The sequence below is a fragment of the Sciurus carolinensis genome, chromosome 1 (genome assembly GCF_902686445.1).
Source record: "Sciurus carolinensis chromosome 1, mSciCar1.2, whole genome shotgun sequence".
Taxonomy (NCBI): domain Eukaryota; kingdom Metazoa; phylum Chordata; class Mammalia; order Rodentia; family Sciuridae; genus Sciurus; species Sciurus carolinensis.
In genome coordinates this window covers 177415300-177439566 of record NC_062213.1, presented here as the reverse complement: position 1 = coordinate 177439566, position 24267 = coordinate 177415300, and the positions used below count along the sequence as shown (strand labels likewise).

The window sequence follows — 24267 nt, the reverse complement described above, 5'->3', positions numbered from 1 at the left end:
TAAAAAAATTCTGCAAATAAATACACTAATAAACTCAATGTGGTTTTGATATATAGATGGCATTTTGGTTGGTTTTTGTCTCTTAAAGAAATTTGTGTAGTTATTATATTTATATAATCATTCTCTTTTGAGGACCAAAAGCAAAATATGAGACTAAATTTCTAAGTTTTAAAAATCTTTGAAAATAATTGCAGAAGGGGAGCTCTGAACATTATATAAGCCTTGTTAAGTATTTGAATATTTTGAAGTAAATGAAATACTTAATGTGAAAACATTTTATAAACTTATTTAATGTACCATATATTTGAGAAATATCATCTCTCTTTTGTGAATGATATTCATTTTTATATTTAAATTATTCTGTTTTTTATAATTACATAAACATAATCTTTTAGGTATATTATATTGAACCATATGAAATTGCATGTTTATATGTAAAAAAACATCAAATATCACCATTTTATTTGATTCCACCTAATAAAAGAGATGTACCTCAATGAAATACTGTTTGCTACTTTTCCTTATTGGCTTTTAAACATTACAGAAAATAGTCAAGTGTCATAAGAATGTAATTTCTCTTTGTTGTATTACTAACAGTAGTTTTATTTCAGTCTCATAATAAAGACCTGGATAAAAATAAAGCATCACAAAATTGCCTGGAGAGAGGCATGGAACAAGTAACACAGAGGTTGGAGGTTGCTCAGGAAGAGATCCAAAGGCTCACCGATAAACTACAACTGAAGGAGATGGAAGAAAGCAAATTAGGTAAGTTGAGACTTCAGATGATCATGGCTGGCCGTGTTTTAATTGCAGTGATGTTCTACCAGGAGGATCACAAGCACACTGAGGAAAACAAGTTTTAAGGTGAATATATGAAAATCTGATAAACAGCCTATTTTTATACAATGTCCAGAAATTTTTACTGAAGCACAAACATAATATGTGATGTACACAACTCATAAGTATACATCGCTCACCATGAGGAATTCTGTTTCCCAGACATCCCTTTCATCTTCCTTTCTCATACAAAATAACCACTCTCTGAACTATGAACACTATTTCTGGGCTTTGACTACATGCAGTATGCACTCTTCATGCATCTCTTGCCCAATCTTGTGTTTATGAGATCTATTCATGTTGTAACACAAAGCAGTTTGTTCACTCTTGCTGTTTCTAGATTTCACTAATAAACATATTCACAATTTATCCATTCTGCTGTTGATGGATGATGGATATTGGTGTTTCTTCCAGTTTTGACCTATCATATATTCTTCTGCTATGAACACTTTAGTATACATCTTTTGGTATACTACATATTTCTATCTACATATTTCTAACATGGAAATACAAGATAAGAATAGAATTACTATTTCAAACATTATGGGCATGTTGTGCTTTGGTGTTCCAAAGTGCTGTCATGCATCACTTAACAATGGGGACTTATTCTGAGTAATGTGTCATTAGGTGATTTCCTTGATGTGTGAACATCATAGAGTGTGCTTATAAAAACTAAGTTGTCTACAACATCACTGAGCAGCATAATCTTATGGGACTAAGATTGTATATGAGGTCTTCTGTCAACCAAAACATCATTTTATAACAAATGACTGTATTTGTACTATAGTTGTAAGCTCTCCTCAGTAATATATGAGACTTCTTTTCTCCACATTCTTTGTCAATACTTGTTGCTGGACCTGGTGGTGCGTACATGTAAGCCCAGTGGCCTGGAAGGCTGAACCAGGAGGATTACAAGTTCAAAGGCAACCTCAGCAACTTAGCAAGGTCCTAAGCAACTTAGCGAGACCCTGTCTCAAAATAAAAAACAAAAATGGCTGGGGATGTAGTACAGTGGTAAAGAGTCCCTGGGTTAAATCTCCAGTATCCCCCCGCCAAAAAAAAAAAAAAGAATACTTTTGTGTTGTCGTTTGAGTCTTATTAACTTTACTACTTCTGGTGCGTATGTACTGGTATTCAATTGTGGATTTATTTTGAATTTCTCTGATGGCTAATAAAGGTGAAAACCCTTTCATATGTTTGTTGCTGTGGCTCATTTGGATATATGGTTTTGCTCAAGTTTCTTGTATATTTTTCTGTTGTGTTGTATCTTTGTTGTATTAATTTGTAGGAGGTCTTTATTCTGCATGTGAGTCTTTTGTTGACTATAAATGTTGTTTTGTTTTGTTTTGTTTTTCCATACAGGAATGCTAATATTCATCAACTCAGGTTTAACAGTTATTCTTTATGCCCTCAGGGCTTTCATGTGTAAAGCTTTTTCTTCATTGTAAGATTATTGAAACTGTCCACCCCAGTTGTTATTTGTTTCTTAGTTCTTTAATGATTTCATCATTTATACGTAAATCTTTACTTTGCTTACAGTTTATTTTAGTATGAAATTTAATTTTTTAAATTATTTCATCTCTATTTGTAATAGATTAAAGAAATTAGATGTTTTTTTTTCAAATGCAATATGTAGGTTACCATATAATCATAAACATTTTAAAATGCTAAATGTATAGGACAGTAATGATGATGCCAATTGATTGGTTAAAAACAAATGACAGAAGAGTATAAATACATTTCTTTCATTTAACCCAGGGGTGTTTTACCACTGAGCTACATCCCCATCCCTTTTTATTTTGAGATAGGGTGTCACTAAGTTGCTAAAACTGGCTTCAAATTTGTATTCCTCTGCCTCTGCTTCCCAGGTTGCTGGGATTGCAGGTGTACCACCATACCTTGGCAAGAATGTGTTTTTAAAAGTGGGCATAAATAAATTTTCAGAATAATGGAAATGTCTTATGTATTTCAGGTTGATCAGCATGCAATTGTATATCTTTGTCAAAATTCATAAAACTATATACTTTTAAAAAGTGAGTTTTACTATATTCAAATTTATACCTCAGTAAACTCAGTTTTGGGAAAAAAAATAAAAAGGAATTTGACCATGTGAGTATTATAAGAAGCAATCATCACTATACTTGGAATAATGAAGGAGAAAGAAAAATCATGACTCCAGTACTCTTGGTTTTATTTGGATATGACAAAATCCGATCACATGACAACCTGTTCCATCAGCGGTTGCTTGGTATGGTAGATCCTAACTAGCAACCGAAAGCTATCTCCATGGTGAACATAGTGAGATGTTGAAAAGCTGAATTAGCAAGTCTTTTTTGAATGCCAAATGTAGTATCAATGTGGCCCTATATGTAACTGCCTAAAACTTTCATTTATAGCCAGAATTTTTTTCTAGGTATATGTGTTATATGACAGTGTTTCTCAAGTATTAGTTTACTTCTTTGAACAAATTCTTTTTAAGTAAAGGTTTTAATTTTAGTTTGTTCTCCAGCTGTTTCTGTATTGCATCAAAATGGAAATGAAAAATCTTAATAAAAATATTTTTCAATAATAAAGAATTCACATAAAATATTTAGGGTACTATCCTTCAATAAATGAATGTCAAGAAAAGGAAATGTGTTTAAAAATATTTAAAAAGTATATTTATCAATTATAATATGTGGCCTTTATTAGATCCTAATTCAAACATTTTTAATGTTTATGACTAGAAATTTTAACAGTTGCTGGATATACAAATTAAGGAACTATTATTTCATTTCCTTAATCACATGTAATAGTTTGAGTTTATGTTTAAAGAAGGTCTTTTTTTTTTGAATGATAGAAGAATGATATAATGTCTAGGTTTTGCTTTAAAATAATACAGGCTTCTGCCTCACACCTACATAAAAATCAGCTCAAAATGTACCTCAGAGCTAACTGTAAGAGTTTAAACTATAAAACTCAAAAGGAAACATTGGAATAACTCTTCATGATATTGGGTTATACAATGACACCAAAAGTAAAATTGATGAGAAAAACTAATGAACAACCAAAATTAAAAACCTTTATACTTCAAAAGATACCATCAGAAAATGAAAAGATAGCCCACAGACTGGGAGAAAATATTTGCAAATCATGTATTTGATATGAAGCTTTCACTCAGAATATGGAAAGAATTCCTTGATAATAAAAAGTCAGCTCAATTTAAAAATGGGCAAAGGTTATGTCTCCAGACATTCTCTGGAAAAGATATATAAATGACTCATAGATACACGAAAAGTTGCTCAATACCTCTTATCACAAAAATGGATACATATGTGACATGATGAATTTGGTAATTAGCTTAATTTAACCCTCAGTGTAAATCTATATCAAAACAAATTTTATCCCATAATTATACAATTATTACTTGTCAGTGTTAAATATTGTTAGTTATTAGGGAAGTACAAAACAAAATCACAATGAGATATCATTTCACTTTCACTAGAATGGCTATAGTAATAAAGACAGACAATGGCAAGTGTTGGCTAGGATGTGGAGAAATTAGAACCCTCAGACACTGCCAAGCAAGTGGACAGGAAATTTCTCTACAGGGTGATAAAATATTCTAAAATTAGATTGTGGTGGGGTTACACCACCTGTACATGTACTAAAAAGCATTAAATTGTATACTTAAAGTGGATGAATTTTGTGATATGTCAATTGTGCCTCAATAAAACTGTTAATATCATGAGCTCTTGAGGAAATAGGGTAGGCAGAAATCTAAGCCAGTCCCCAAGAGCCCTCCTCCTTGGTATACACACACCTTTTCCAAGTTATTCATTTGAATACAATCTAGATGCTGTTGTGAATAGATTTTGCAAAAATTTAACCGCAACTGCAGTTATGGTTCAAAATCATTAATCGCTTTAAGGAAAGGGATTAATCTAGGTGAACCTGATCTAATCAAGTGGGCCCTTTTAGAGACTGGGTTTTTCCTGACAGAAGAAAGTCAAAGTGTGAGAGGGATTTAACATAGGGAGATTCTCTATTGCTGTCTTTGAAGTTATACACTATGTGGCAAAGAAGGGAGAAGCTTCTAAGAGTCCAGAAAGATGTTTAGCTAATAGCAAGGAAATGGGAACCTCAGTCCTGCAACCTGAAGGCTGAATTCAGTAACAGCTTGAATCAGCTTTGAAGTGAATTCTCCCCCAGAGCCTTCAGACAACAGAGTCTGGCCAGCACCTTGATTTCAGCTCTATAATCAGAGAACCCAGATACGCCATGCCTAGACTTCCAACATATAGAACTGTGAGATAATATATAGATGTTGTTTTGAGCCACTAAGTTTCTGGTAAATTTTAAATAAAACAAAATAATGTAGTATGTATGATTAAACGAAACAGGACTGATCATGAATCGACAGTTATTAAAACCTAGATGATGGATGTAGATATTTCCATAAATATGTTCTATTTTTGTATGTGTTTGAATTTTTCCTTGATAAAAATCACACACACACACACACACACGGAGAGAGAGAAAGGCAGCATGTGTGTGTAGATCTTTTGCTTGGAAATTCTAGACATTGCAGAAATGTCAGTGGATCTCAGGTGCATAGGACCTGAGCTGCAGTTCTTATGTATAGAGTTTGGGGCAGGTGAATTTAGGACCCAACCATGACACCTCTGTCATGACTCCATTCCATTTGTCTCATCTCTCCCAGTATATTTCCAGAGTCTGTCTTTCTAAGAGCAACAATAAATAAATAAATATCTGGAATGTTTATCGTGTCTCCACATTGGTTCCGCCATTTTACATTCCCACCAGCAATACACTAGGGTTCCAGTTTTTCATGTCCTTACCAACCCTTATTGTTTTGTTTTTTGGTTTTTGTTTTGTCATAATGGTCATCAGAATAAGTGGTATTACATGGTTAATGTGGTATTTCATTGTGGTTTTGACTTTCATTTCCCTACTGACGAGTGATGTTGAATATCTTTTCATGTGTTTATCAACTACTTTGTATACCTTCTTTGAAGAAATGTCTATTCAATCTTTTGCCCATTCTTAATTGGATTTTTTGTTGTTTCTGAGTTGTGGGATTTTAAAAATATGCATGCTGGATATTAATCTCTAACGACACATGATTTACATATATGTCCACCCATTCCCTGGGCTTTCACTCTGTCGATAGTGCCCTTCGGTGACAAAAGATCTTAATTTTATGCAGTTCAACTTACCTTTTTATTCATTTGCTGCTGGGGCTTTTGGTGTCAAATTGAATAAATTATTATACCCTCAAAAAACAACTAGGGCAACCAATAAAAACTATACTTAGAATGTAAAACTGAATCCAGTAGAAAAGTCTCAAAAAATCACAATCAATACAGTTTTAGGGAAGTTATTAGTTTAAGAGGACTAATGGAAAGCTACTATTTTCAAATTTCTTCAAGAACATGATGGGGGAAGCTAACTTGTCTGTATAAATTTAATGAATTTGATGGTCTTTGGTATTGTTTAAATTTGGTATCCAAAATGTATACCAATTTATACAATGTGTGTCATTCTAAAAATAGCTGTTTTTTATCCAATGAAAATCAAATCAAGTGTTTTCTGAGTACCTGAAAACTCCTCAGAACTTTAAGGTTTATAGAAAACAGTTTGGAAGCCCTTGACTTACTTAAATTTTGATCTCTCTAGTGTAGAAAATAAAACTTTTCTAATTTGGCTACTTCCTACCTATCCAGCTCATATCCCACACTTCTAATTCTTTGTACTGTAGACAAAAGTTAGCATAAGACCACTTGTGATTCCCAAAAAACTTAATGCTACCTCCTTTCTGTTCTGTCCTACCTCCTCTCTTTTACTTACACTATTACCTCTTTCTGGAACATCCTTTCCACCACTCTTTCTCCTTCTTCCATGGAGAAATACAATGGAAAACTGTACTTCTAGTAAAAACAAATATATTTTTATATCTCTGTCACAGTAAAAATAGACCTTGGTACATATCCCAGCCATGCCATTTACTAGTTGTATGACATTGAACAAGTTGCTTAACTTTGCTGAGCCTTGCTTATCTCCTCTATAAGGCAGAAATATTAATATCTGCTTTTCAGGTTTGTCATAATGATTAATATAGCTGACACTAGAAACTAGCAGCAGTAGTAGTATGGCTATAGTTTGTAATATAGTTCTAGATTAATCTGGTAGATTATGCTGGGATTTACTCCAAGGAACTGAATGTTGCAAGTGTAATAATAAAACATGCACAATTGTGCTCATGTCCTTACTCTGCAATTAAGAATAAGCTCATAAAACTTGGAATGGAACCACCATTTGACCCAGCTATCCCACTCCTTGGCCTATACCCAAAGGACTTAAAATCAGTATATTACAGAGATATAGTCACATCAATGTTCATAGCTGCTCAGTTCACAATAGCCAGATTGTGGAACCAACCTAGATGTCCTTCAATTGATGAATGGATAAAGAAACTGTGGTATATATATATACAATGGAATATTACTCAGTCATAAAAAAATGATAAAATTATGGCATTTGCAGGCAAATGGATGAAATTGGAGAATATCATGCTAAGTGAGATAAGCCAATCTCAAAAAACCAAAGGAAGAATGATCTCGCTGATAAGCGGATGATGATACATAATGGGGCGTGGGAGGGGTTAGTGTTAGGGTTAGAGTTAGGGTTAGGGAAGGGGGCAAGAATGGAGGAAGGAAGGACTGTATAGAGGGAAAAGAGGGATGGGAGGGGTGGGGGGAAGGGAAAAAATAACAGAATGAATCAACCAAGATTACCCTATGTAAATTTATGATTACACAAATGGTATGCCTTTACGCTGTGTACAGACAGAGAAAAAACATGTATCCCATTTGTTTACAATAAAATAAAAAATCAATAAATAAAAAAAGAAGAAGCTCATAAAATTCATGCTTGTTTCTTACTTTAGAAGGTCCTTCATTCTGACCATATAGGAGACCCACCAATCATGTCACTGGTGATGAAGAGACACAGGGAGAAAAGGGATAAAGTCTGGGTTAGAGAACCCAAATCCAACGGACTCACATGCCCCATGTGTTCTGTGTTCTGGGAACTACCTGTAGTCAATACTGCTTGGGTCTTCTGTATACCATTCCCATCTCCATACAATTCTTGGATAGTACCAAAAATTTCCCAAAATTTTATTTTGACATTTCTAGCAGCTATTGGCAAAATTCTAAATAGTCACTTGCTGCCTAATGATATTTGGGTTGATCTTATATACAATGGTGATTCCATAATATTTGATTGGCTAATAATGTTGTAGTCATTTTAGTTTGTGTTAAGTACATCTAGGCTGTTCACACAGTGATAGATTCTTCACCTAACAATTTCTTAAAACATAACTTCATTGTTAAGTGATATGTGACTTTTATTGGTTGCAGGAAGTATTTTTAAACAATTCTGAGTGTAACTTCTTCATATTAAACTAGTAGAACCATGCTTTAGAACTTTCAGCTGTTCCTGTTGTTCATGATAGTCTAGACCCTTCAGCATGTAATCTCATGGGGGAAAAAGGGAAAGGCAATTATGAGATCAAAAAAATCAATGAGAGGGATAAACATAGGATGCAGTATGAAACCAAGAGGGAAATTCAGAAAATTTCCTGGAGGAGGTGACATTTATGCAAAAACTCAAAGGACAGTTAGATGAAAGAGAGTGTTCAAGAGAAAGTATTTGAAATTTGCTTATTATGCTAATCACTTGCTTCTTACCCAGTGTTTTCGTCCTTTTTTCTTTTAGATTCTGCACTTGAGAAGGCTCAACAAGAAATTAAGAAATTGAAAGAAAATCTGATAAAACTGAAAGAAAATGGTGAGTGATTCTATCAGATATAATAATGGTTATTAATAATAATGCAATTGGTAATGAGATAATAAGTTTTAAGTAGTATGTTTTAAAATAATAATATTTAATAATTACAATAATAAACAGTACTATCACAATTATTTCTATTGCTACTGTTGCTTTTATTGCTACCACCACTTACTGCTTTCTTGGTGACATGTACCCTGTGGGGTACTTTACATGAATTATCTCTAATTCTTACAACAATTCCAATAAATATTAAATTCCATTTTACAGATAAGGAAACTGAGGTTACATGAGTTGTCTAGTAGCTACATTAGACGTCAGAGCTGGTATTTGAATCCTTCTACATCTGATATCAAAACCTATGATCAACACAAATAACACATATTTTATTAGGACCACCAAGACCAAGACACCTTATAAAGCATTTAACAATATTTCATACACGTTTGTTTACTGGGAAGTCAATAGATTGGGGATTCATCAATGAATTAATCAGATCCCAACTTAACTATGTAAAAATGTGACCCATTATCAACAATATAACAAAATTTGAGTGTTTAAGTGATAACAACTCAAAGATAATTTTAAATATATTTACAAATTTTAAATAATTGCAAAATTGGTTATACTTTCCTTTTCAATAATGTATGAATACAACTATAAAATGAATACTGCTTTCTTATTAACTGATAGAGCAAGTAACCAGAAAAAAATCAGTATGGATATAGAAAAACTAAAATACTACCAACCACATGACCTAAATGAATAGAAAAATCCACTAGAATACATGTTGTTTTCATGTACCCAGGAACATTCACCAAAGATCTCCATCCTGGGCCATAAAACAAATCTCTCTGGAAAAACTGAAATCATACAAATTATGTCTTTGATTGCAATGGAATTAGGCTAAAAACCAGTAACAGAAATGTATTTAGAAAATCTTTGAAGACTTAGAAAGTAAATAAGATACTTCTAAATAGCTCATGTCCTCACTGAAAAAAAGAAAATCACAAGGAATATTAGAAAAATATTTTACACTAAAGAAAAGGAAAACTGGACATTATTAACATTTGTGGAATGCAGCTTAACTAGTGCTTGGAATGGATCTTATAGTATTAAATGTTTATACTAGAAACAAAGAAGAACACAAACTAATCTAAATTCACACTTTAAAAATCTAGAACAAACTGGGCACAGTGGTGCATGCCTGTAATCCCAGCAGTTTGGGAGGCTGGGGCAGAAAGATGGCAAGTTCAAAGCTAGCCTCAGCAAAGGCAAGGCACTAAGCAACTCAGCGAGACCCTGTCTCTAAAGAAAATACAAAATAGGACTAGGAAGGTGGCTCAGTGGTTGAGTGACCCTGAGTTCAATCCCTGGTACCAAAAAAAAGAAAAAAAAAAAGTTAACATGACTTTTGTCTGTATATTAATGCATGTATGTAAACTTTTTAAATATTTACCAAGAATTAGCAATATTTTGGGACAGGATTTTAGAGAATGACTGAATGACAATATCTACTTTGAACAAAACCGTGTAGTTTGATTTTTAACAAAAAGCCTATAATTCCTTTGTGATCAGTAAAATAATACTGATCTTAGTGACCTATTTTAAATAGGTTCTTTTTCAAATATAATTTTAAGATTTGTGAAAATTAAAAATATTGCTAGTATCCAGTATGGAGAAATGGACAGTGTCATACTCGGTTGTAAGAATGTAACCTTTTATAATTTTTTTTGAAAAATAATTTGGCAATATATATTACATGTTTTTAAAATGCACATTTCATCTGATCCACCAGTTCCATTTCTGGGAATGTTCCTTTTTGGTGCTGAGGATCGTGGAATTTATTTTTTAGAAATAATATCAAAGCACTTAAAGACTGATGAACAAAGATGATAATTTAGCCTTGTTTATAAGACATCAGTAACAACCTAAATCAAAATAAGTAGGATAAAAGTGACACATGGCACATTTGGTCAGTGGAATGCAAAGTAAAGTGGGAGAATGGATAAATTATGGTTTATTCATAAGAGACTATTACTCAACAGTAAAGAAAAACAATTTTTGGGGGGGTTGAGATGTTTTTTTTTTTTTTCAAATTTTTGATACAAGAATACAGAAAAAATCTCATAAAGGGGCTGGGGTTCAGACTCAGTAGTAGAGCGCTTACCTAGCACGTGTGAGGCACTGGGTTCAAGCCTCAGCACCACATAAAAATAAGTAAATGAAATAAAAAAGTATCATGTCCACCTACAACTAAAAAAAATTTTTTTAATCTTCAAAAGATGATATTGAGTGAAAGAAATCAGACACAAACATATACATTGCAAGATTCCACTCATATGAAAACCAAGAACAAGCAAAACTAATCTATGGTCACAGAAGTCAGAAGTGTTTGTAAGGGATGGATGGGTATGGAGAACTTACTAGAAAGGACATGAGGGAATTTATGGGATAATGAAAATGTTCTACATCTTTTTTGGGTGGGAAGTTCATAGATATATATAATTGTCAAAGTTAATTGAACTGAAGACTGAAGATATATACATGATATTTTTATGTAAAATATACCACAATAGAAAAATATTTCCAAATACTAAGTGGAAAATGTCTTGTAAGGATTGATCTGTAAAGTTAACAATTTTTCCTCAAGTGGTAAAATTGCAGATAGTATATAGCATTGTTTAATTTCTTTATAAATCGCACAGGCAAAGGTAGAATTTTTACATTATGTGTCAGGGTGTGTGTGTGTGTGTGTGCATATTTTCTAAAAAGAGGTAAAATTGTGAATGCTTTTGGTGTGTTTTTGGTATTTCTCCAAAAAATAAGATACTAAGGAGATTTTAAAAAAAGAGGATAGAGCAAGAGAGACAAAATGGAAAATAAAGAGAAATTAATACAACTTAAAAATAAAAGGCGGTTTTTCAAGATGGCGGACTAGAGGGCGGCTGCATTTCATGTTGCTCCAGGATGCAGGATTCAAAAGAGGAGATAGTGAGTGACTTGGGACCAACTCAAAGCCACCGGGTGAGTCTCTTCCGTTGGGGAGGCGTCCCGGATGGGGCGGTAGCCCCGGATCGCAGGGAACTTTGTGAAGTAGAGTTGCCCGGCGAGACACCCCTCCCCCCGCTGGAGCGGTAAACACGGACCACTGGGAACTTTGCAGAAGAAGCTGCTCAGCACAGCACTTGGTTTCAGAGTAAACCTCCGGGCTTCGGCGGCTGCCCAGAGGACGGCCTGCATAGACAGGCGATTAGGTGCAGAACAGGGTCCCAGGTCCTAGGCGGCTTTTCGGTGGAAGAGCTGCAGAGACAAGCTGAGGGGCGGAGCGAAGGTTCCAGGACTGCGGGCAGATTCTCTGAGGAGAGGCAGCCTAAGGAGACTCGTCTGCGAAGGGTGAGGCTCCCAGGCCCAGGAGGTAGGTCCGGGCCCCTGGGAACGTTGCCTGGGAAGGCTGCCCTGCCCAGGCAGTAGTTGTGGACTGAGGGGAACCTCTAGGAGGGGAACTGACCAGCGAGACCTCCCCACCGGGTGCGTCTTCCCTGCCGGGTGAGGTTTTCCCACAAGGATGGTAAAACCAGAGACACAAGCCCAAACAGGCCTTGCCTCAGCCTGCAACCTAGTTCCCCTTTGGATGACCATTGGTCAACAAGTGGAGGCACCTCTTCCCACTAACAGGGAATATTCCCCACCTAAAGACCACCACCCCTAGAGAGGCAGCTTCCTTGGGGAGCACCGCATTATCAACTTCCTCCAAGACTTCAGGCTACTGAAGGATAAGAGGGGATACACTAGCAATCTTCAGGGACATTATAAGTCAATAGAGGAAATCTGCAACATCTCAGCAGTCCACTGATACCTGAACGACATGAGAAAACAAGGGAAGAAAATGCCTCAAACAAATCTGGATGTTACATCAATAAAATCCAATGACAGCATGGCAGAAGAAATGTCAGAAAGGGAGTTCAGAATGTACATAATTAACATGATAAGGGAAGCAAACGATGAAATGAAAGAGCAAATGCAGGCATTGAGTGAACGTACCAATCGACAGTTAAAAGAGCAAATACAGGAAGCAAAAGACCATTTCAATAAAGAGTTAGAGATATTGAAAAAAAACTAAACAGAAATCCTTGAAATGAAGGAAACAATAAACCAAATTAAGAACTCCATAGAAAGCACAACCAATAGGATAGAACACCTGGAAGACAGAACCTCAGATATTGAAGACAAAATATTTAACCTTGAAAACAAAGTTGAACAAACAGAGAAGATGGTAAGAAATCATGAACAGAATCTCCAATAACTATGGGATATCATGAAAAGGCCAAATTTGAGAATTATTGGGATTGAGAAAGGCTTAGAGAAACAAACCAAAGGAATGAACAATCTATTCAATGAAATAATTTCAGAAAATTTCCCAAATCTGAAGAATGAAATGTAAAATCAAGTTCAAGAGGCTTATAGGACTCCAAATACACAAAATTACAACTGACCCTCACCAAGGCACATTATAATGAAAATACCTAACCTACAAAATAAAGACAGAATTTTAAAGGCTGTGAGAGAAAAGAACCAAATTACATTTAGGGGGAAACCAATATGGATATCAGCAGATTTTTCAATCCAGACCTTAAAAGCTAGAAGGGCCTGGAATAACATTTTTCAAGCCCTAAAAGAAAATGGATGCCAACCAAGAATCTTATGCCCAGCAAAACTTACCTTCAGATTTGACGATGAAATAAAATTCTTCCATGATAAACAAAAGCTAAAAGAATATACAAAAAGAAAGCCAGCATTACAGAACATTCTCAGCAAAATATTCTATGAGGAAGAGATGAAAAACAAAGAAGCAAATCAGCAAAGGGAGGAGCTATCCTAAAAGAACTCTCAAATAAAGAGGAACCAAGTCATGTCAAAAATAAACAAATAAATGAATAAAATGAGTCAAATGACCGGGAATACAAATCATATCTCAATAATAACCCTGAATATTAATGGCCTGAATTCATCAATCAAAAGACATAGACTGGCAGATTAGATAAAAAAGAAAGATCCAACAACATGTTGCCTGCAAGAGACTCACCTCATAGAAAGAGATACCCATAGACTAAAGGTGAAAGGATGGGAAAAAACATACCATGCACATGGACCCAGCAAAAAAGCTGGGGTATCCATCCTCATTTCAGATAATGTGGACTTCAAGACAAAGTTAGTCAGAAGGGATAAAGAAGGACATTTCATACTGCTTAAGGGAACCGTAAATCAGCAAGACATAACAATCATAAATATCTATGCCCCAAACAGTGGCTCACCCATGTATGTCAAACAAATCCTTCTCAATCTCAGAAACCAAATAGACCATAATACAATAATACTAAGTGATTTTAACACGCCTCTCTCACCACTGGACAGATCTTCCAAACAAAAATTGAACAAAGAAACCATAGAACTCAATAACACAATCAATAATTTAGACTTAACAGACATTTATAGAATATACCATCCAACGAAGCGTGAATACACTTTCTTCTCAGCAGCACATGGATCCTTCTCTAAAATAAACCATATATTATGCCACAAAGCTAATGTTAGCAAATACAAGAAGATAGAGACACTTCCTTGTATTCTATCAGATCATAACGGATTGAAATTAGAAATAAATGAAAGAGTAAAAAACAGAAACTACTCCAACACCTGGAGATTAAACAATATGCTATTATATGATGAATGGATAACAGAAGATATTAGGAAGGAAATTAAAAAATTCTTAGAGGTAAATGAGAACAAAGAAACATCATATCAAAATCTCTGGGACACTATGAAAGCTAACTTAGAGGAAAATTTATTTCATGGAGCGCATTTAATGAAAGAAGTAAAACTCAACAAATAAATGACCTAACACTACAACTCAAAGCCCTAGAAAAAGAACAGACCAACACCAAAAGTAGTAGAAGACAGAAAATAGTTAAACTCAGAGCTGAAATCAACAAAATTGAAACAAAAGAAACAATACAAAAAATTGACAAAATAAATAGTTGGTTCTTCAAAAAAATAAACAAAATTGATAAACCTTTAGCCACACTAACAAAGAGAAGACGAGAGAAAACCCAAATCACTAAAATTTGCAATGAAAAAGGAAATATCACAACAGACACGACTGAAATACAAAACATAATTAGAAGCTATTTTGAAAATCTATACTCCAACAAAATAGAAAATTTCGAAGACATCAACAGGTTTCTAGAGACATATGAATTGCCTAAACTGAACGAGGAGGACATACACAATTTAAATAGACCAATTTCAAGTAATGAAATAGAAGAAGTCATCAAAAGCCTACCAACAAAGAAAAGTCCAGGACCAGATGGGTTTTCAGCCGAGTTCTACAAAACCTTTAAAGAAGAGCTCATTCCAATAATTCTCAAAGTATTCCATAAAATAGAAGAGGAGGGAACCCTCCCAAACTCATTCTATGAAGCCATTATCACCCTGATACCTAAACCAGACAGAGACACATTGAGGAAAGAAAATTTCAGACCAATATCCTTAATGAACATCGACGCAAAAATTCTCAACAAAATTTTAGCAAATCGCATACAAAAACATATAAAAAGATAGTGCACCACGATCAAGTGGGTTTCATCCCAGGGATGCAAGGTTGGTTCAACATCCGGAAATCAATAAATGTAATTCACCATATCAATAGACTTAAAGTCAAGAATCACATGATTATTTCAATAGATGCAGAAAAAGCATTTGATAAAATACAGCACCCCTTCATGCTCAAAACACTAGAAAAAATAAGGATAGTGGGAACATTCCTTAACATTGTAAAGGCCATCTATGCTAAGCCCATGGCTAATATCATTCTAAATGGTGAAAAACTGAAAGCATTCCCCCTAAAAACTGGAACAAGGCAGGGATGCCCTCTTTCACCACTTCTTTTCAATATCGTCCTTGAAACTCTAGCCAGAGCAATTAGACAGACCAAAGAAATTAAAGGGATATGAATAGGAAAAGAAGAACTCAAACTATCCCTATTTGCTGATGATATGATTATATACTTAGAGGAACCAGGAAATTCCACCAGAAAACTTTTAGATCTCATAAGTGAATTCAGTAAAGTAGCGGGATATAAGATCAATGCACATAAATCTAAGGCATTTTTATACGTAAGTGATGAATCTTCAGAAAGAGAAATTAGGAAAACTACCCCATTCACAATAGCATCAAAAAAAATAAAATACTTGGGAATCAATCTCACAAAAGAGGTGAAAGACCTCTACAATGAGAACTATAGAACACTAAAGAAAGAAATTAAAGAACACCTTAGAAGATGGAAAGATCTCCCATGTTCCTGGATAGGCAGAATTAATATTGTCAAAATGGCCATACTACCAAAAGTGCTATACAGATTCAATGCAATTCCAATTAAAATCCCAACGACGTATCTTACAGAAATAGAACAAGCAATCATGAAATTCATCTGGAAGAATAAGAAACCCAGAATAGCTAAAGCAATCCTTCACAGGAAAAATGAAGCAGGGGGTATTGCAATACCAGAACTTCAACTCTACTACAAAACAATAGTAACAAAAACGGCATGATATTGGTACCAAAATAGGTAGATCAATGGTACAGAATAGAGGACACGGACACAAACCCAAATAAATACAGTTTTCTCATACTAGACAAAGGGGCCAAAAATATGCAATGGAGAAAAGATAGCCTCTTCAACAAATGGTGCTGGGAGAATTGGAAATCCATATGCAACAGAATGAAACTAAACCCATATCTCTCACCGTGCACGAAACTAAACTCAAAATGGATTAAGGGCCTCGGAATCAGACCAGAGACCCTGCATCTTATAGAAGAAAAAAGTAGGTCCAGATCTTCAACATGTCGGCTTAGGACCAGACTTCCTCAACAGGACTCCCATAGCACAAGAAATAAAAGCAAGAATCAACAACTGGGATAGATTCAAACTAAAAAGCTTTCTCTCAGCAAAGGAAACTATCAGCAATGCGAAGAAAGAGCCTACAGAGTGGGAGAAAATCTTTGCCAATCATACTTCAGATAGAGCACTAATCTCCAGAATCTATAAAGAACTCAAAAAACTCAACACCAAGACTACAAATAACCCAATCGAGAAATGGTCTAAGGAAATGAACAGACACTTCACAGAAGAAGACCTACAAGCAATCAACAAACATATGGAAAAAAGTTCAACATCTCTAGTAATAAGAGAAATGCAAATCAAAACCACCCTAAGATTCCATCTCACCCCAATTAGAGTGGCGATTATCAAGAATACAAGCAACAACAGGTGTTGGCGAGGATGTGGGGAAAAAGGTACACTCATACATTGCTGGTGGAGTTGCAAATTAGTGCAGCCACTCTGGAAAGCAGTATGGAGATTCCTTAGAAAACTTGGAATGGAACTACCATTTGACCCAGCTATCCCACTCCTTGGCCTATACCCAAAGGACTTACAATCAGCATACTACAGAGATACAGCCACATCAATGTTCATAGCTGCTCAATTCACCATAGCCAGATTTTGGAACCAACCTAGATGCCATTCAGTTGATGAATGGATAAAGAAACTGTGGCATATATATACAATGTAATATTACTCAGCCATAAAAAATGATAAAATTATGGCATTTGCAGGCAAATGGATGAAATTGGAGAATATCATGCTAAGTGAGATAAGCCAATCTCAAAAAACCAAAGGAAGAATGATCTCGCTGATAAGCGGATGATGATACATAATGGGGCGTGGGAGGGGTTAGTTTTAGGGTTAGAGTTAGGGTTAGGGAGGGGGGCAAGAATGGGGAAGGAAGGACTGTATAGAGGGAAAAGAGGGATGGGAGGGGTGGGGGGAAGGGAAAAATAACAGAATGAATCAACCAACATTACCCTATGTAAATTTATGATTACACAAATGGTATGCCTTTACTCTATGTACAAACAGAGAAAAAACATGTATCCCATTTGTTTACAATAAAAAAATAAAATAAAAAATAAAAGGCAACAGAAGGAAAACAAAGGAAACTTTAAAGCAGTGAAGGAAAAATAAGACAAGCATAAGTGTAAATAACTAAGAAGAATCAGGAAAGTTACAGGCAGAAGGTTTGTATTATTGAAACTGATGCGTGTTAGCAAGAACAGGTCTTAATGTGAGGTGCTGAGCTGGGAGTAGACCATTTCATGGGTACAGGAAGAAAAATGGTTTTAAAGTATCAATATTTTTTTAACTTGAAAAGTCTGTCCATTCACCATTCTCAGCTCATCACTTCCGTCATTTATGGAGGCCCTACTGTAGATGAGTGGAAGAGAAGTGTTAAGGGGTAGCTTAGGTGTGTGAGAGACCAACTAAAAAGAAGCTGGAAAGATCATTTTCTCATTTAACTTTTAGAAGGTAGGCTCAACTTTTTAAGAATTCTAGTTTCTAGAAGAGCCTCTATTGCTGGAAACTACACTCAGGGAGTCTAATTCCTAAGTGTAGTGTGAGGAATGCATAACTTTCTGTTCTGTTTCAGCAAGTTGATGGACTATCCTAGGAATGGATTTGGGGGCCTAATGGCTCTCCTGTACAGAGCGCCATGCATGCAGAGACATCATGGAGGACTGAGAAGAGGCTCTCCCTTAGTTTTTAGACTTAGTGCCTTCCAAACAAAAACTTTGATCTAGACATGTTAACTGTGTTCTTCTCACTATTTTAGATACATTTGACCTACAGAAAGCAAAAGAACACAATCAGAGACTAGATGGCGAAATTCTAGCCTTAAGAAATCGGGTTCGATCACTTGACTCAGAAAAAAAAGTGCTTGGAGAAGTGGTAAGTTTAATTTAGTTCTTGGAATTTACTTAATGTGTTTACGGTAACCATCATCAGCTTGAGCAACATAGATACACACTACCTAAGCCGGTCCTTGTTGGGGACTGATAACTGATAGCTTCATCATCTTAGGTAGATGCCATACCTTGACCAAAATGAATTCTAGTCAGGTATGGTGGTGCACGCCTATAATCCCAGTGGCTGTGAGGCCTAGGCAAGAGGATGGCAAGTTCAAAATCAGACTCAGCAATTTATTGAGGCACTAAGCAACTTAGAGAGACCCTGTCTCTAAATAAAATGTAAAAAGGGCTGGGGATGTGGCTCGGTGGTTGAGTGCCCTGGGGTCACTCCCCAGTACCAAGAAACAAAAAAATAGTTGCATTCTATTTTATATGTTTTAACCACCTATACTAAACAGTAACATTATTGTCATTGTAAAATCTAGAATCTTTTATTTTCCAGTAAGGATTTAGATAATAATTTATAGTTAACACACCAAATAGAATGTATTATTCTACTATTTTGGACAAGTTTGTAATTATTAACACTAAACTTTTAGCTGTGTTCTTTGAAAGCCATTGTTCTTAGTAGTTTATTAATTTTTAATAAATACTTCTAAATTCTGGATATATGTTTCCTTAATTTTAGTTTATACTCATTTCACAGTCATCTCTAGTGTCTAACACAATGCCCGGCATAATACTAGATCCTCAAGAAATTTTTTTTAAAAAATTAATAAATACCAATTAGGATAATGTCTGTCCCACAGCCAGTTGTGCTAAGGCAGCAGGACAAGTTGCTGAGAGACTAAAGAAAATACCCAGAAACAAAGTGCAAGAAATAGGATTGACTGAAAAATACTTACAGGGAAGATTCAGGGGTGATGGGCTGGACAGGTGCACCTCTATTTCACACAGTGCCTCCAGTGCTTCCCCAGATAATACCACCTCCTATTCCTCACAACACTTTGTTCAGAGGCAGCCATGTGGGCTTCACTTTCCTCTTCATGTTTTTCTGATCTGCACTAGTTACACAAGAGGGTTTTGTTTCTGGATGTTTTGGGTTTTTGTGGTCTTGGGTTTTGGATCCTGGGCCTTGTGCATGCTAGGTAAGTACTCTATCACTGAGCTACACCCCCAACCCAGGGAGAGAGATTTAATAAGTTAGGCTAGAGAAGCAGTGACATCCTTAATTTGCTTAGTTTGCTTTGTTCCTTGTACAATAGCATCCAAAGGAGCAATTCTCCTGGTCTATGGGCAAGAAAGCAGCTTTCTACAGATAATGCTAACTTGCCCTAAGCCCCAGCATTCATAAGAGAAAGTCAGTGTCTTTCTAGATAATATCTATATAGGCTTTCCAGCTCAGGCTGGCTCACATAGTCCCCTGAGCTTGCCTGGGTGAACTGAAAAGGACATTTCAGGGACATGGTGTCATTGTCCTCCTTTTCTTTAAGGATAATAAGATAATTATTATTAAAGCAACAAAATAATATTGGTGAAGATGTAGAAAAATTGGAACTCTTGTTCATTGCTAGTGGGAATGTATGGAAGTTCCTAAAAAAATTAAGCATAGGGTAGTTTCACTTCTGGGTATATGCAATCAAGAAATTGAAAGCAAGGGAGGGGAGGGGGGAAAGTGTTGGGGAACAATATTGGTCAAATTATATTGTTATATTGTGGGTGTATACAAATATGCAACAACAAATCCCATCATTATGTACAACTATAATGTGCCAATAAAAATGTGGGAAAAAAAGACATTTTTGCACCCATGTTCATTAGCAGTATTATTCACAATAGCCAAAGGGTGGAAACAATTCAAGCATCCACTGAGAGACAAAGGAAAAACAAAAATGTGGTATATACCACAATGAATACTACTCAATCTTAAAAAGGAAGGAGATCCTGACATATGCTACACCATGGGTAAAACTCGAAGAAATTATTCTAAATGAAATAAACCAGTCATAAAAAAGGCAAACAGTGTGTGATTCCACTGATAGGGTCTACTTTGAGTGCTCAAAATCAGAGAGAGAAAGTAGAAGCGTGGTTGCAAGGGACTTGGGGGCGGGAGTAAGGGAGAGTTGTTGATGGGCCTAGAGTTTCAGCACAAGAGGAGAAAAACTCTGGGGATGGCTGATGGTGATTGCGATACAGCAAGGTAAAAGTGCTCAATGCCATTGAACTGTGTGCACTTAAAAATGGTTAACAAAAAAAATGGTTAACATGGTACATTTTGTGTTATGTGTATTTTGCGACAACAAAAAAAGCAATCCTAGAAAGAATAAACAAAGATTTTTCAAGTTATCTTAATATTTGTAAATTTATATATGTAATGCCTGTAGACATGTTTCCATGCTTAATACATGCCTGATAAAGTTCTGGAAGGGCACACCCCAAGCAGTGTTACTTCTGGAAGGGAAAGAAGCACTGTGATATAAAGGAAATTTTTTTTTTCTTTTTGGGTGCTGGGGATTTGAACCCAGGGCCTTGTGCTTACAAGGCAAGCACTCTACCGACTGAGTTATCTCCCCAGTCCCGGAAATTTTTTTTTCACCCTATATGTACTTGTTGCTAAGGTTTTGATAAGGAGAGTGTATTTATGTATTACTCATATATTTAAAAACAAAGCAATAGCGCAGTCAAAAATTTAGAAGTCTAAAGATGTTTACTTTTGTATTTAAGGTTGAAAAACTTAAAAGAGAGATATGTGAATCTCAAAAGAATAAGGAACTTGGAAACTACTCCCCTGGAAAAACTGTGGGTGCTGAAAAGAGAGTACAGGTATTTTAAAGTTCAGTGTTGTTTTTTGTTTGTTTGTTTTTTAAATATGATTTCTCATTTTTAAGTGAGTTGCATTTTTGCAGAGTATACTAGAGCATTTGTCCTAATTATTTGCTACTCTGTTCTTATTGGACTGTCTTTTCTATGGCTCATCCAATTAGAGTGGAAGAAGAAATGGGGTACAATGTTCTTCAGTTCACTTCTTCCCCATGGAGAACAATTACTTGGAAGAATGTGGATTGTTTCTTTAAAGATCAAGGAATCTTACAAAGATACAACAAATCTGAACATATTAAGACATCAAGTAGAATTGACTTATGAAGTTAACCAATAGTGGGAGGTGGAGTGGGAGGAGAGATGAGTGGTTAGAACCACAGTGAACATAATAAAATATGGTAGAGAATTAATAAGGCACAGGCTCCAGTGTACACAGTATCTGATTTTTTCATGATCAGCCTCTGAAGTGGTGGGCAGAGGAATCAAGCACCAATCAAGCTTCAGGTTGAAGCAAGCACCAATGTGTATCTAGTAGATATGTAATGGAAATTTGTTGTCTTTCAAGGATGTCTAATGACAATTGACATGTTTTGATATGCTCACTGGTCACTTAAATATGTTCTTTTAAAAAAAACTTTTTAGTTGTAGATGGGCAGCCTTATTTTATTTATTTATATTTATGTGGTGTTAAGGATTGAACCTAGTGCCTCACAGTACCAGGCAGGCACTCTACCACTGAGCTACAACCCCGGTCCTTCTATATATGTTCTACTGTGAAGCATTTGTTCAGATATTTTGGTCATTTTTGATAGGATTGTATGTATTTTTAATACTGAATTGTAGGAATTCTTAATATATTTTGATTATCAGTCCTTTGTGAGATGAATGTATTACAAATATTTTCTCCCAGTTGATACCACATTATTTTCATTTTCTTAACAGTGTTTTATGAAGAGTAGAAGTTTTAAAAATATGGAGGCCAATTCATCAATGTTCTCTTTTATAATTTTGTGATAGAACACAAAATGCCTATCTACCTAATCTTTGTCTACCTTAAGGTCACAAAATGTTACTTATCCTTTCTACTAAGGATTTTATTGTTTTAGTTTACATATTTAGATTTATGATCTATTGCAGATAAATTTTGTCTATGCTGTGAGTTGAGTCTCATTTGTTTCCAAATGTATATCCATTTATTCCAGAACCACATGTTGAAGACAGTTCTTAAACCTTTGAATTACATTGACACATTCATTTTTAATTTATTTGTTCATTCTTAGGACAATAACATGATGAACATCTGTAATTATAATTCACACATCTCACTTTATGGAGTTTTTTCCAAAGTTGTTTTTGCTATTCTAGATCCATTCCATTTTTATATACATTTTAGAATCAGTTTGTCAATTTTGACAAATTCCTGCTTGAATTTTGATTATATGGCATAGAATCTTCAGAACTTAGGTAGAATTTACAGTCTAACAAGTCCTCAAATCCATGAACTTGAGTCTTCTTTAGTATATCTCAGCAATGTTTTGTATCTTGCAGAGCACAAGTATTACACATATTTAATTAAATTTATTATTTTTTAAATTAAAATATATTGGCCTGGACTATAGCTCAGTAGTAGAGCACTTACCTAGCATGTGGAAGACTGTGTTTGATACCTACCACTGCAAAAAAAATTGAAATATAACTTGTATACTTTAAAATTTACACACCCTTTTAAAGTGTACAATTCAGTAGGTTTTAGAATATTCACAAAGTTATGTTACTACTGTTTAATTCCAGAATGTTTTCATCACCCTAAAAAGCAGTTCTACGCCCATTTGTAGTCATTCCCTACTCCCCTCTTCTTCAGCCACTAGTGATCACCAAGTTATTTTCTATCTCTGTGAATTTGCTTATCTTGTACATTTTATTTAAATGGGAATCATACAAAATGCAGGCTTTGGGGACTGGGGACATAGTTCAGTGGTAGTGCACTCGCCTAGTGTGTGCAAGACCTGAATTTGATCCTCACCCACCACACACACAAACATACACACACAGCCTTTTGGTGTCTGGCTTCTCTCACTTAGCATAATTCAAGTCTTATCCACATTGTAGCATGAATTGGCAGTTTATCCCTTTCTATGGATGAATAAGATCTCATTGTATGGCTACATACCACATTTTGTTTATCCATTCATCAATTGAACATGTTAATTTCCATTTGTGACTATTATGAATAATGCTGCTGTAAATATTCATTTACAAGTTTTTGTGGGAACATGTATTTTCATTTCTATGGGAATGTACTCAGGAGAGGAATTACAGGGTCATATTGTTAACTCTACATTTAACCTTTGGAGAAATTGCCACACTGTTTTCCAATGCAGATGTATCATTTTACATTCCCATTAGGAGTGTTTGAGGTTCCAATTTCTCCACATCTTCACCAACATTTGCTATTATCCATCTTCTTTATTATGGCCATTCATATGGGTGTGAAGTAGCTCAGTGTGATTTTGATTTGCATTTCCTGAATGATCAGTGATAGTGAACATTTTATCCTGTGTTTATTGGCCATTTGTATTTCTTCTTGGAAAATGTCCATTTGAATCCTTTTCCAGTTTTAAGTGATGTTATTTGTCTTTTTATATTTGAGCTCCAGGAGTTTTTTATATCTTCTGTATATTAGTCTCTATTTTGACTTGAATTGTGCCTCCTCCAAAACACATTGAAGCCCTAACTCCTAGGACTTACTGAATATGTCATTATTTGGAAATAGGATCTTAGTAATCAAATAAAGATGAAGTCATCTATACTCCAATATATATGGTGTAATTCTAAGAAGACGAAATGCCACGTGGAGATACATACATTCGGAGAATGCCATGTGATGACAGAGGCAGAGATCCGAGGAATGTAGCTGCAAGCCAAGGGCCACCGTGATCAACAGTCACT

The 24267-nt window shown here is 35.2% G+C and overlaps 1 protein-coding gene across 8 annotated transcripts in view; it reads left to right on the top strand.

The window, feature by feature from the left end:
* Ccdc30 (coiled-coil domain containing 30) overlaps nucleotides 1–24267 on the top strand; it is a 121820-nt gene that overhangs the window by 18409 nt on the left and 79144 nt on the right. For all 8 annotated transcript variants that reach the window (XM_047560665.1, XM_047560683.1, XM_047560674.1 and 5 more), the window contains 4 exons: nucleotides 612–765; nucleotides 8620–8691; nucleotides 18423–18538; nucleotides 21223–21321. In XM_047560665.1, coding sequence (XP_047416621.1) covers nucleotides 669–765; nucleotides 8620–8691; nucleotides 18423–18538; nucleotides 21223–21321 — 384 coding nt within the window. In that variant the 5' untranslated portion in view covers nucleotides 612–668. The remainder of the gene's footprint in view (nucleotides 1–611; nucleotides 766–8619; nucleotides 8692–18422; nucleotides 18539–21222; nucleotides 21322–24267) is intronic.